This window comes from Aulonocara stuartgranti, assembly GCF_965226115.1.
Source record: "Aulonocara stuartgranti genome assembly, chromosome: 4".
In the NCBI taxonomy this organism is placed as follows: domain Eukaryota; kingdom Metazoa; phylum Chordata; class Actinopteri; order Cichliformes; family Cichlidae; genus Aulonocara; species Aulonocara stuartgranti.
Genome location: NC_138942.1, coordinates 25,562,308 through 25,573,688, shown reverse-complemented (window position 1 = coordinate 25,573,688; position 11,381 = coordinate 25,562,308). Strand labels below are relative to the sequence as shown.

Genomic DNA, 11,381 nt, shown 5'->3' with positions numbered 1-11,381 from the left:
CGTAAATTGTGGACAAGGTCTTTTGCCAGATTGGTTAATATATATCCAATCACGTTACTGACCCGTTGCCAGTTAACCTGAATTTTCCTTCAGCTGTTTCAGTAGTTTCCCTTATCAGTTTAAATATTTAACATTTTCCATGTTTTATTGTGAATAAAATATGGGTTTATGAGACTTGCAAATCACTGCATTCCAGTTTTATTTCCTTTAAACAGCATTTTGTCTTTTTTGGAATCGGGGTTGTAGAAACTACACAGTCAGCTTGCAGACACTTAAAAAAAACAACAACAACACTCAAATGAGCTTTATTTTTGCAACACAATTTCATCAACAACTGTCTAACCTGAAAATACATTTCAATTTATTTAATGCATTTTAATGTGGTATGTTACAGTCTTGTTTCTGCTTGTCAATAGATATTTTAATATCACAATTTGACAATATTTGTGAATATATAACAAATATTTGGTGTGAAACAAGAGAACAGCAAAGGTGAAAATTAAATAGAGAAGCCACAATAGCTGCAAGTGCCAAGTCCACACTGATCCTGGTTTACAGCTGTCATCTGTGGAGCGTGAGGCCTTTTCTCATTCACCCATATACAAAGAAGGTGAAGTTAAAGGTGTCAGTGCTGTCTGGTAGTTATTTGAACATATACAAAAGGCTTCAACAATTTCACACCTTCAGAGCTTTTTCTATTTCATAAGACATATTCAAGTTATGTCCGAAGTCCAGGGAAAAAAGGGGTTTTCTCAAGTGCTCCTCTTTTTTACTTTTGTGTTTGTGTGTGCTGGTTTCCAAAGGCCATGAATGATCAGTCTATGCGCACGTGTCCACAGTCCTCAGCTCTGAGACCGGACTCTCTGCAGTGTTGATTGGAGATTGTTTTTAGCATTTCCACATGACTCCAAGGTCTTGTTATTCCTAAGAATGACACGTGCAGATTGTACAATTATTTATCCTGTATTACAATTTTTTCATTAAAAGATCTGGAGATTTTCTAGGATCCCATGAAACACCCCAAAATCAACAATAATTATTTAATTATTAATTTTTTTATAAGTAAACTGCACCAAAATATTGCATTATATAAATAGTTTAATCAAGAATATAATGAATCCTCTCCAACACAAAAGTGAGATAAAACCAGGGCGAATTAATCACCATCTGTTTACGCACCTGGTGCAGAAGCATTTATGTGCTACGTTACTAAGGATAGGAAATAATGGCGTTTTGTACCTGGAAGCTGCCTTTTGATTGGCTCATTCTGTCACGTCCTTACCGGGACATGAAGGCCTCCAGCACAGCCACGCTCTCTTTGGGGAAGTAGTCCTGTCGAACGACATGCTCCAAAGCTTGGAGGTGGCCGGGGACCACAATCACAGGTTTCACCTTATCCTCGCTCTGAAGGTAGAGGACCAAAAACATTAGGGGGGGGGGGGGGGGAGCAAACCAAAGACACATTTTGCAGAGTGTTTCATACCTTAATAAGTCCAAGCAGCACTAATAAAGATGATACAAAGCTGTAGCCTTGGAAGGAAGAGGAGGTGAAAGCTTTCCTCAGGAGCCCATCTGCAAGAGGAAAACCATCTTTACAAACAGAATTTTCAACACTGGAATAACACATCACTGACAACAAGTTTAGTTTCTCCAACTCCAAGCACTACAAAACACACATTTATGCAAAGCAAAATAAGATTATTTATTTTTTTAAAGCACAACTTTCCATCCACCAATTTGTTTGTTGATGGGAAAAATTACAATAATATGAAAAAAAAGTGCAACGTGTGGGGAACGTATACATATATATATCGTTATATCTTAAGGTTAGCGTGGCTCTCTTGGATGGAAACAACTACCAGCATCTGAAGCTAATGATTTTATACTGCTTCATAAATCCATACACACCATGCTAGTGTAAAAACAATGAAAATAAATAAATAACATACATTTAAAAAACAAAAAAACAAAAAACAAAACAAAAAAAAAAACAAAAAAAAAAAAACTCTGGCACATACTGTATACAACAACAGAAACAAATGCCAGTTTTACATGTGGCTTTTGTTCTAAATAAACCTTTAAGTGGATCTATTATTATAAAGCTCCACTTAAAATTTTTGACTCCGTATGAACTCGACGAGACCGGTGAGGACAGAAGCCCCGCCCACCTTCCGCACAAACCCTTTGTTTGCAAGTGGCAGCCAAACGTGACAGCTGGCTCTAACTGTGATGAGCCAAAACCACTTTTTCCAGAGTAGACTGAGCTTTCTAATGACTTAGATGAAGTAAATTGTAGGATTATTTAAATAAAATTAAATAAAAATAATTTAAGAGCATTTTAAGCTTCAGCAATAGCTGAAAATGAGAAAACTATACTAATACTCAAAGTAATATGTGAAAAAAAGAAAAAGAAAGAAAGAATCAAACAGCTTAGCACAAAATAACTAAAATACACAAATGTCACACAAGTCTGGCATTTGCAAGATGACTCAACTCCACAAAGTGTCTTACCAATACTGTCCAACACTGCATTCTTCACTTCAGTATTGTCCTCCTTGTACACAGATGCAATCTTGAGGAAGGCTTCAGCTGTTTTTGTAGCGTCTGAAACATCCACCTGGGCCCAGAAGAAGAAATGTTTACACACTAAAGAACTGCTGGATCTTTGCATAGGATTACAAGTGTGTTTTAATGTCACTGGAGATTTCTTTGCTACCTGCTGCTCAATAAGCAATGCTCTCGTGGGGCCCAGTTTAAGCAGTTTGTCAGGGGAGGGAAAGCTGAGGAAGGAGGAGACTTCTGGGGGTCGAGGTGTTGACTGTGGGGTGGAAAACTGTAAGAACAAGGCAAAAGGAAAAAGTCAAAACACAAATGTGTGCATATGATCACAGCTAGTGTGGATTTTAGACTTCCTGTCACCTATTCAGTACAGAATGAGGCTTCTGTTAGACATAATAGTGACGTCCCTCAATACTTTAACATGTTAGTCATCATTTGGATTCAATAAGGCCCATATCTTACATATATCCTACTTAGAACTAGTGTATATTTTTTTCCTTATAGAGATTTAATGGTTAGAATTTAAAAAATTATAATTACAGACACATTTGATGCCATTTTACTCATTTAACTTGAGCCAACTTGTGTTAAAACTATTGCAATGAACAGACATGTCTTACCTTATTGCCAGTGCTTTCCTCTTCCTCCTCTTCTTCCTCTTCTTCCTCTACTTCCTCCTCGTCCACATCGTCCTCGTCATCATCTTCTTCCTCATCGTCGTCTTCGTCCTCCTCGTCATCATCATCTGGCTCGCCCTCATCATCACTGAAGAAGTTTTTTTTTTTTAAAGCACAGCTCTGTAGTGAGGACTTTGCAAAAAGACTTCATGACCTAAAGCTGCGTCCACAGTAGATGCGATTTGCGCGTTTCACATCACTTGATAAACTGATATTTGACATCTGACATGTGATGTATTTACTACCGTGTCATTCAATGGTATCCTGAGTTGGCAGCCGTTTGAATCACTCACCTGGGATTTGAGAAAAGTTTATCTCGGGTACTGTCCACGTCATGCTGGTTAGTATTTGAGTAGAGTATTTAAGAGAAGCCTGGCAGGAGGATCTCAGTATAAAGATTATAGACAGCAGATGTCAGAAGGCTCAAGAGCATCTACGGACCTCGTCAGCATGTGCCAGATAAAGGCCTATTACAATTCAAGGTTCTACACAGGCTACATTTATCAAAACGCAAACTGGCTTCCTTCCTAAAACGATTCATCCTGCGATCGAAGCGAACAAATACCGGCTTCTCTAGCTCAAAAATCCTGAACCTGTCCACACATCCGAGGATTTTGCACTAAGACATTTCAGGCCTTGTCAGAAGTTTTGCTAAAGCAAATTGCTCGGGGCCCAAACCAGACATTATTTTGGGTGAAAGCAGCAACCCTAGAATTGTCAAATAATCAATACATGTTAATCGGATTTGCGCTGTTATTGACGAAAACTTATTCTGTTGAACTGGAAGCAAACGAAGCCACCGAGGTGGGACTTATTCCATGTCATTGGGCAACTCTTTGACTACTTTAACAAATCCAAGGCATGAAAGATGTATCTATAATATTTTGTCTTTGAGATACTTTTTTAAGTTGCTGTAAGTTCATATGAAGAACCTCAAAAAGAGAGTTGTGGGGGGGGGGGGAGGCTCTGAATGTCACTTTCTGCTATGAATCACAACCACTGTGGATGCAGCTCAAGCAAACAGGAGTCAGACTAAGCTGTGATTTACCTGAGTGATCCAAGTAGCTCGCTCATGTTCATGGCTTCCATGGCGACTTTCAAGGCTCTGCAACCATCCTCTCCGATGCAGTTACCTGAAAACCAGAGATCCTTTCACACAAGCCATGAAGCCAAATGCAGCTAAAACAACATTCCTCCATAATGTCTCAAATACAAACAAACAACAGAAGCATCATGACTGACACCGACTGCATTCTTTGTACCATTTAGGTCCAGTTTCTCCAGTTGGTCCTTGTCTTTTACTGCCTGTGCTACGACCAGAGCAGCATCCTCAGTAATCTCACCGTACGACAAATTGAGCTCCTGTGGAACATAAAAACTATTTATTCAGAAAGGTGTCCCACGTACATACATATGCTTTTATTTTAACTTCTGTAACGTCACTGTAGACTTCCACTATGTAAAACAAAAGGCGTTGGATAGGAGCAGCTGTAAAGTAAAGTTTTCCTTCACACGCGAGCTCCTAGATAGGTTTCTACTGCAGGTCTATTCTTTGTTGCAAATGTGAGAGAAAAGCTTTCATGGTGACAACTGAGCGTGAATTAAACGATAAGCGTCGAAGCAAACTTTTACATTAAAGATTTTTTTATAATCAAGTTAATCGATGAATCGTTACAACTCTAATACCATCATTAACCCTGTGCCCTGTTGTCAGGATGATAGGGGGAAAAAAAATTAAATATTGTCCAAGCCTACTGCCAACAACAACTTGCAACAAAGAGCTGGCAGTAGAGGGTTGCCCTCACTTACCTTGAGGATCGGCAGCCCCTCTGACACGCTCACTGCAATCGCTTTGGCTCCTTCCGGTCGTACCAAACAGTCTCCAAAGTTTATCACCTGGATGCTCCGCAAGTGTTTCAAGGCCTGTGAAGACACAGACAGTATCTGCTGTATCAGGCTGAAAATAACCAGTACAAATGATGGTGATGCATATTTTCACTATATTCAAATCATTCTGTCCTATTTTGCAGGCACTGTACAAATGTATCTTGTGAAGGCATAACTTTAAAGAGTTATATAAACAATACAGATCTTTCCTCTGTGCCTTTTAAACCAATCACTCTTTTGTGCAGGTGTCAGTGAAGCAGATTTCCATGCCTTTTTCAAGACTATCCAAGATTCTTTTTCCAGGCCTGGGAAATGAACGTTTTCAAATACTTTTCAGGTATTTCATGAGTGCACAAACTCTGTTTAAAAAAAACAACAACTCACTGTCTAGATATGCAACTACTAATCCCTTACATATGTATACCTGAGCCATGGCCATAGCCCCCTTCTCAGTGAACGTGTTGTCATTCAGATTGAGGATTCGAAGTCCTGGATTGTGTTGCATGGCTTCGGCCAGGGCGGTCACACCTGCGTGGTTGATGCCATTCTGGGGCATGTGAACCTCCTCCATGCTGCCCATAAGCTGGAAAGACAAACTTTAATCGTACACGTTCGCTGCTTACACATAAAAGATAAAACTGTAAAGATCTACTTTGAATGTGTCTGACAGCATAAACTGGCTGATAATTATTTATACGAAGTGGTCCAAGAATAAAACGTGTCAATCATTAAGAGACGTATGAGAAACAGTCGTTCTGATGAATCAAAATGAAGCCTGTCGATGAAAATCAGTCTTACCTTAAAAGCCTGAGCGAGGGCAGTGGCTCCGTCATTCTCCAGTCGGTTTCTTCCAGCAACAAACACCTTCAGGCTGAGGGGCGATCCCACAGCGCTGGATTTTTTATGGTTGTAGATCAATGATGCAGCTAAAATCTGAGGAGTACAAAACAAGTACAGTCATAATGATCTAGGATGCATCTGTCCACTTGTCTGGTTTTCATCTTTGATGCTTTATTCTTGACAATGACGACCTTATCCAAGAACACGTGTCATCTCCACACTTACCTTGCCACCTCCGATGCCCATGCCACAGTTGTTGAGCCGTAGCTCCTGCAGTGTGTAGCAGGTGGAACTCTTTAGCAGATTCTCAATGCCCTTTACTCCATCGGGTCCAAAAGCATTGTCGCTGAGGTCTAAAACTGTGAGCCTGGCACCCGCCAGCATCAGAGCATCACCCAGTGAATTCTACAAAACAAAAATAGGAAAATAGGAAGTGAATCAAAACTAACCGCTTGGGAGTCAAAATTGATGTGTTATTGATAATCATGTAGTACCAGGGAAGGTGGGATCTCAGAGCGCAGGCGACCTGTAAACATGTCACTCCAGTAACAACGCTGAGGAGGAAGGAAGCAAGGAGACAAGAGCAGTGTCAGTGGAAGCCACAAGATGATTGACTGACTGATTGTATTCCATTACAGGGCAGTTAATCATATAAATTATTATTAGATTCACCCATGCTTGTTGCAGGTATCAGTGTGACAGAGAGCAGAAGGCTGTTTTCAGCCATATTTAAACATTGTGTCGGACTAAGTTATCAGTTCATCTGCATATGAAACTTCTTATTTTAAGTGTGCACCCAACCTATCGCCCTAAGGCAGCTGCAGGATGCCAACCCCCCTTCACCCAAGCCATGAATTGGATAAACGTTTGGATTTCTCATTCCAGATTTTCATACTTCAAACATTTGCTATGATAAAGCACCTTTCATCATATGCCTTTGGAATATTAATATAGGGTGGGCCATATTATACCGTTCACGGTAATACCGGTATAATGTTAGGCAACGATAGGAAAATGAAATATCGAGATAGAATATGAATAGAACGCGCATGCGCAGTGCCTTTGTTTTCATACGCACATGGCCGATTGTTGAGTGAAACAGATGAACCAGAATTGGTTTGTACAAATGGTGCAACTTCAGTGATGTGGAACTGGTTTGGTGTTTGTCCGTCAGATACACAACAAAGCACATTTTTTTGCAGAACATGCAAGCGGCCGTTGTTATTGTCATATTTGTCGGACTAAGATGCTCTTAAATCTGGGAGTAATCTGGGTCCTAAACTCCGTATTCTTCAGGTCAAACAACACTGCAGCATCACTTAGAGTTAAAAACTGTCTAAATTCTTTCATCTTTAATAAAACGATCAGCATTGCTGCTTTACCAGGTGTAACTATGAAGTTTAACTTCCAGGCATCCATGAAAACAAAATTTATTATATTTAACAGAGTTAGAAGTTAGCAGGAAGCTAGCGGAAGTTAGCTCGCTAGTTTCGCTAGTTACCTAAACATGATATTGCATGTTCTGACTGAGAGATTTCTGAAAAAAATCAAACGTACAGCTCTGCTATCACTTCCAACATAAATGAAGACAGGAAACTAAACAGCAGTGACGTTTGTAGGGTTACTGAAGTTGGGCTAGCTGGTATATAATGATGTGCTACGTGATCGCTAGCGACACAGCTATGTTAGCATAACATAAACAGTGAAGCTGGAGGACGAACACTAACACTTTTCCACTTATAAAAGTTAACGTTAAGGTTCCTCATGGTTAGAGACAAATGCAATCGCATGGCAGGATGCTGTAAAAGGACCAATCTTCAGTCAGGAGAACAACTGAGATAATCCATCCACAATACGAGGTTAGTCATTAATATACTGCAACAACATGGGAATAGAGCAGCTGCCAGAGAATTCAACATTAATGAATCAATGGTACAGAAGTGGAGGAAGCAAGAAGAATGAGTTTAATAAAGTTTGATTTATCTGACTGCTTTGTTTCGCTTAATGTGCCTTATAATCCCGTGCACCTTATGGTCTGAAAAATGCGTACTGCACACTGCAGTTTAATGTTGCAAAGCACCTCTTTTTAACTTCAGTGGATATTATACATGGTTATGCTCAGGATATGTCAGCCCATTTCTACTGGAAATGCCTTTTGGTTAAACTTTCAGCAAGGAATTTGCATTTGCACTGTTACATTTTTATAAAGCTTTAATGTACATAAAAACCAGCTTCTTGTTTAAGTGAAAATAAATGGAAGGTTGTCTTTTTGCGCTAGTAATGTTGTGGAGTTGTATTTTGTCTCGCATCAATTATATCGTCAGTTATATCGTTATCGCAAATTTTCAAATATATATCGTGATAAATATTTTTGGCCATATCGCCCTGCTCCATATTAATATTAATTGTATTTTTATTAGTTCGTATTTATTGTGGAGAAATATAAAACTGCTGAAATGTTAGAGATGATGAACAGAGAAAAACGTCTCACCATCAATGCACTCTTTGTCTCCAGGGCCTTAGCGATGGCCTGTGCTGCCTCCACACCTACAGTGTTTCCCTCCAATCTCAGAGCTTGTAAACCCTCAAAGTCCTGGATCTCCTTCACCATCTCCTCAACTGCAGAGATTCAAATGATCATATTAAAACAGGTAACACATAAGAAAAATCATTAAAGCCAAGCCTTTGGATTATTTTAGTGATTAAGTGACACTCACCTGACTGAGCATCATCCAGCTTTCTTCCCTGTCCTTTGTAACTGAGCTCTCCATCCTCCACTCCAGTTTTGGCCAGAGAGTCAGCCAACTGCGCAACGTCGTCTGTCGCCATCCTGGCACCTGAGGACCAAATGCATCACTTTTTAAACTTCATGATAAACTCCGCTGTCTGACTCCTCTGCCCAATACCAGATGCTAACAGAACCAAAACAAAAGCACCCAAAAGAAGTCATTCAAACTCTAAATTATTCAGCTGGGTGTGAACAATCTGGTTTAAAGAGCGCGGGTTTTTTCTGGAAAACCTACCCTTACTGCGACACAAAAACAGCTGAAAGCGCTTGTTCCACTGAGGGAATAATGCACTTCAAACACTGATTTTAAGTCTGGAAAACCACCGGAGCTCCCATGTCTACACTGTGTAACCAGTAATCTCTACAGTCTCCTACATAACGTCTGCACTCTGTGTGCTCGTCTAATACCCGGAGACAGCCGACAGCTTTGACGTAACGGTCACTGAGACAGAGTTGTTTTGGGGTGGATTTCCTCTTACAAGCAACCGGCGCCTAGCATGGGCTAACGTTGCTACCGTTATGCTAATATACCTGCATGAACTGTAACAGGCTCGTGTCCGTGGAGCCTTTACGATCGTTTCTGGAATTTATAATCCATCTTTATGCCATAATTACATATTTTCTTATGCGAATATGAACAGAAAAGATTCACGTGCTAGCAAAGGTCCATTCAACGTGGTTACAGCTCGGTCAGTCATCTGTTAGCAAACCTTTCAAGTTGGCCAGCGCCGAGGTTAGCCCCAGCCCTCGGGTTGAATTAGTTATTTTACACACCCTAAATCGCGTTTTAGCTAAACATGAGTCTACTCTTTATATAAATGAATGCTGTCATTACCACAACACTGCTGTGCCGCTTGAATACAGTCCGGCGGGTCGCTCCCTCGCTATTGCGCCTCTTCTTCTTCTTCGTGAGTTTTATCAGCGAAAATGGTGCATTACCGCCACCAACTGGTAAGGAAGGACCTTAACAAAAATATTAGTCTGTCTTCAAAAATTAAAAAGCAGCCTCATAACCTTTATATCTTGAAGTTTGTTTGTTTTTTAATTTGTTTATTTATTTTCTTTGCCTTTAATGAATAGCTTTTGTTCTTATACTGAAGTTTTAGATTACTTGTCTAAAACAAGCCAGCATCAGAACTTCAGCCAAACTACAAAAATAAAATACGAAGGTCAGCCAGGAAGTGAATCAGAAACAAAAGCAACAAATCCTGAGATGTTAATAACCCATTAATCTTCGAAAATATTCTGCCATGCCAATTTGTTATGTTTTATTTCTCATGGAAAATACAAACTAGTTGCAACATTACAGAGATCCTCTTTTATTCTTGTTCTTCTTTTGGCTGTTCCCTTTAGAGTTCACCATCCGCTTCACATCAACTCTCTGCATGTCCTCTTTCACTGCATCGATGTATCTTCTCTGTAGTCTTCTTATTATCCTCTTAACTGGCAGCTCCATCTTTAACATCCTTTATTCCATATATTCAATATCGCTTCTTCCCTTGTTATCAGTGCCACCGTCTCCAAACTAAACATCATAGCAGGTCTCACTACCATCTGAATGGTGATTTTGCATATCTTTATGATCACCAGAAACTTTAAACTCGGAGTTATGAACACTTATGCCTGCATGTGATTGTGTGTGTCCTCAGTCATGAGGTCAAACTGCACGTTTTCTCCTCTGAGGGCTGCCTTTGTAATTTCAGACACTTGTAGGTGCCATACAGCAGTGTGATGGTGGGCCTCTTTCTGATATATTCCAGATGTGTATGGGGGTGAAGACGAGTCAACAAATGGCATAGCGGGTAGGTCTTTGGCATTATGCCAAAGACCTACCCGCTATGCCTGCTGGCATATTTATGCAGGCTTTGTCAAACTGCTTTTATTCTTGTGGATGTCAGAGCTGGTAGGCCCTAGCTCGTTAAGTTAAATATGTCCAGAGCCTGTGATGCGCTAAAGGGCGGCAGTTTTATTTCAATAGAGATCAGAGGTCATCTCCTTCTATTTGTCACACTTACAGGATATGATCATGTGATTCATCATCTCTTGACTGTGCTGATCTGCTCTGCTAAATGCAAAATTTCCTTCTGTGTGCTGTGACTGTGCGGACTCAGGAAATATTATGGTACCCATAGTTGTGTGATTTTAGTTCAATTTTTGTCTTAGTGCTTAAAAGGTTTAAAATACCTTACAAATATAAGATGAACCGTTAGTTAATCATCAGTTTATCACAGTATTATATAGGTATCCTTGTTGTCCTTGCTGTTTTTAGTCTGAAGCATGCCTTCTCACCAACACTACAGCACTTTACCAGCTTCTGATTGGCTGATTCAATCATTTCTTCCCCTCCAAAATGGTGCTGTTTCATCTATCTAACATTTTTTTCATCACCACCTCATGCATCCATGTAGTTTGACCGCATAACAGAAATTAAACCATTTATAACGATTTTGTAAAGTGAAATGTAGTACATTCAGATTAAACTAAGAACCATTTTTTATGCTCAAACTTGATCATCTCCTTTACAAACAGGTTTGACAGGTTTCCAGTGCAGCAGGCAAAGTGGGGCGCAACAACCTTGCTTTTGGTTGTTAAAATATTATCATATTACCAAAATAAAACCCCTCTGAATT

At 39.8% G+C, this 11,381-nt stretch overlaps 1 protein-coding gene across 2 annotated transcripts; it reads right to left on the bottom strand.

Moving 5' to 3' along the window:
• Window positions 1-289: 289 nt before the first annotated feature.
• rangap1a (RAN GTPase activating protein 1a) lies at window positions 290-9,687 on the bottom strand. 2 transcript variants are annotated; one of them, XM_082529449.1, is made up of 16 exons: window positions 9,587-9,687; window positions 8,681-8,800; window positions 8,455-8,582; window positions 6,458-6,517; window positions 6,189-6,368; window positions 5,922-6,056; window positions 5,548-5,706; window positions 5,046-5,159; window positions 4,499-4,598; window positions 4,285-4,369; window positions 3,180-3,324; window positions 2,717-2,833; window positions 2,512-2,617; window positions 1,484-1,572; window positions 1,240-1,404; window positions 290-924 (listed from the first exon to the last, which is right to left on the bottom strand). In XM_082529449.1, the coding sequence occupies exons 2-15, from the start codon at window positions 8,790-8,792 to the stop codon at window positions 1,279-1,281; spliced, it is 1,656 nt and encodes a 551-aa protein (XP_082385575.1). In that variant the 5' UTR covers window positions 8,793-8,800; window positions 9,587-9,687; the 3' UTR covers window positions 290-924; window positions 1,240-1,278. The 2 variants fall into 2 exon arrangements, with proteins under 2 accessions (XP_082385575.1, XP_082385574.1); XM_082529448.1 differs by having other exon boundaries at window positions 1,283-1,404.
• Window positions 9,688-11,381: the final 1,694 nt, after the last annotated feature.